This window comes from Aplysia californica, unplaced genomic scaffold (assembly GCF_000002075.1).
Source record: "Aplysia californica isolate F4 #8 unplaced genomic scaffold, AplCal3.0 scaffold00693, whole genome shotgun sequence".
NCBI classification, from domain to species: Eukaryota; Metazoa; Mollusca; class Gastropoda; order Aplysiida; family Aplysiidae; genus Aplysia; species Aplysia californica.
This window is the reverse complement of record NW_004797963.1, coordinates 1-902: the sequence shown is the minus strand read 5'-3', so window position 1 is coordinate 902 and position 902 is coordinate 1. Positions and strand designations below refer to the sequence as shown.

At 42.2% G+C, this 902-nt stretch overlaps 1 protein-coding gene across 1 annotated transcript in view; it reads left to right on the top strand.

The window, feature by feature from the left end:
• LOC101849649 (RNA polymerase II-associated protein 1) overlaps window positions 1–855 on the top strand; it is a gene marked incomplete at its 3' end in the record, with an annotated part of 8,788 nt that extends 7,933 nt beyond the window's left edge. The window contains 2 exon segments of the mRNA XM_005108487.2: window positions 101–253; window positions 815–855. Coding sequence (XP_005108544.2) covers window positions 101–253; window positions 815–855 — 194 coding nt within the window.
• Between the last annotated feature and the right edge of the window lie 47 nt (window positions 856–902).

The window sequence follows — 902 nt, the reverse complement described above, 5'->3', positions numbered from 1 at the left end:
GGCTTGTGAACATTGTGGTAGCTCTGTCAACTGTACATTCCTCTGATGCACTGTTCCAGCCTTAGTGTACATCTTTCTACTTTCTTTGATTCTCTGGAAGACATGGAGACTGAACCGCCAGTTTCTCAAGCTAGTGTGCCAGTGAAGAGGTCAAAGTTCAATACACGCTCAGAGAATGGGGTCAGAGGTCAAAGCTGTCCAGGAATATCTCGACCTGTCGGTGAAGAGGAGGATGTGGAGGAAATGATAGATGGTAAGTGGGAGGAGGATGGGGAGGAAATGATGGATGGTAAGTGGGAGGAGGATGGGGAGGAAATGATGGATGGTAAGTGGGAGGAGGATGGGGAGGAAATGATGGATGGTAAGTGGGAGGAGGATGGGGAGGAAATGATGGATGGTAAGTCTGGTACATACTTTTCAAACAATAAAAAAACCAACTTTCAATCATTTAAAAAATTTATTAAAAATTTTCTTAAAAATTATTTTTGCTTTTCAAAATTGTCTCCCTCCTTCTAGCGCTGAAGAAAGAAGGAGAAATGTTCTTTGTACTGCATGCTAGACACTTTGTTGGGGATCTTGTTGTTTGGCTTTTGGTAGATGGACGATGACTTGTTGACTTTGGTAGTTGGACGATGACTTGTTGACTTTGGTAGATGGACGATGACTTATTGACTTTGGTAGTTGGACGATGACTTATTGACTTTGGTAGATGGACGATGACTTATTGGCCGTCTTATAGAGGTGGCCGTCAGGGCAGGTTTGACTGTATATATATTATATGCATATATATACAACTGTCTGTGTTTTTCCTCAGGGAGAGACACAGGCCTTGCCGCAGTCCTCAGCACGATCATTGTAAGTTGTAACACAATCATTCACAATCATTGTAAGTTGTAACACAA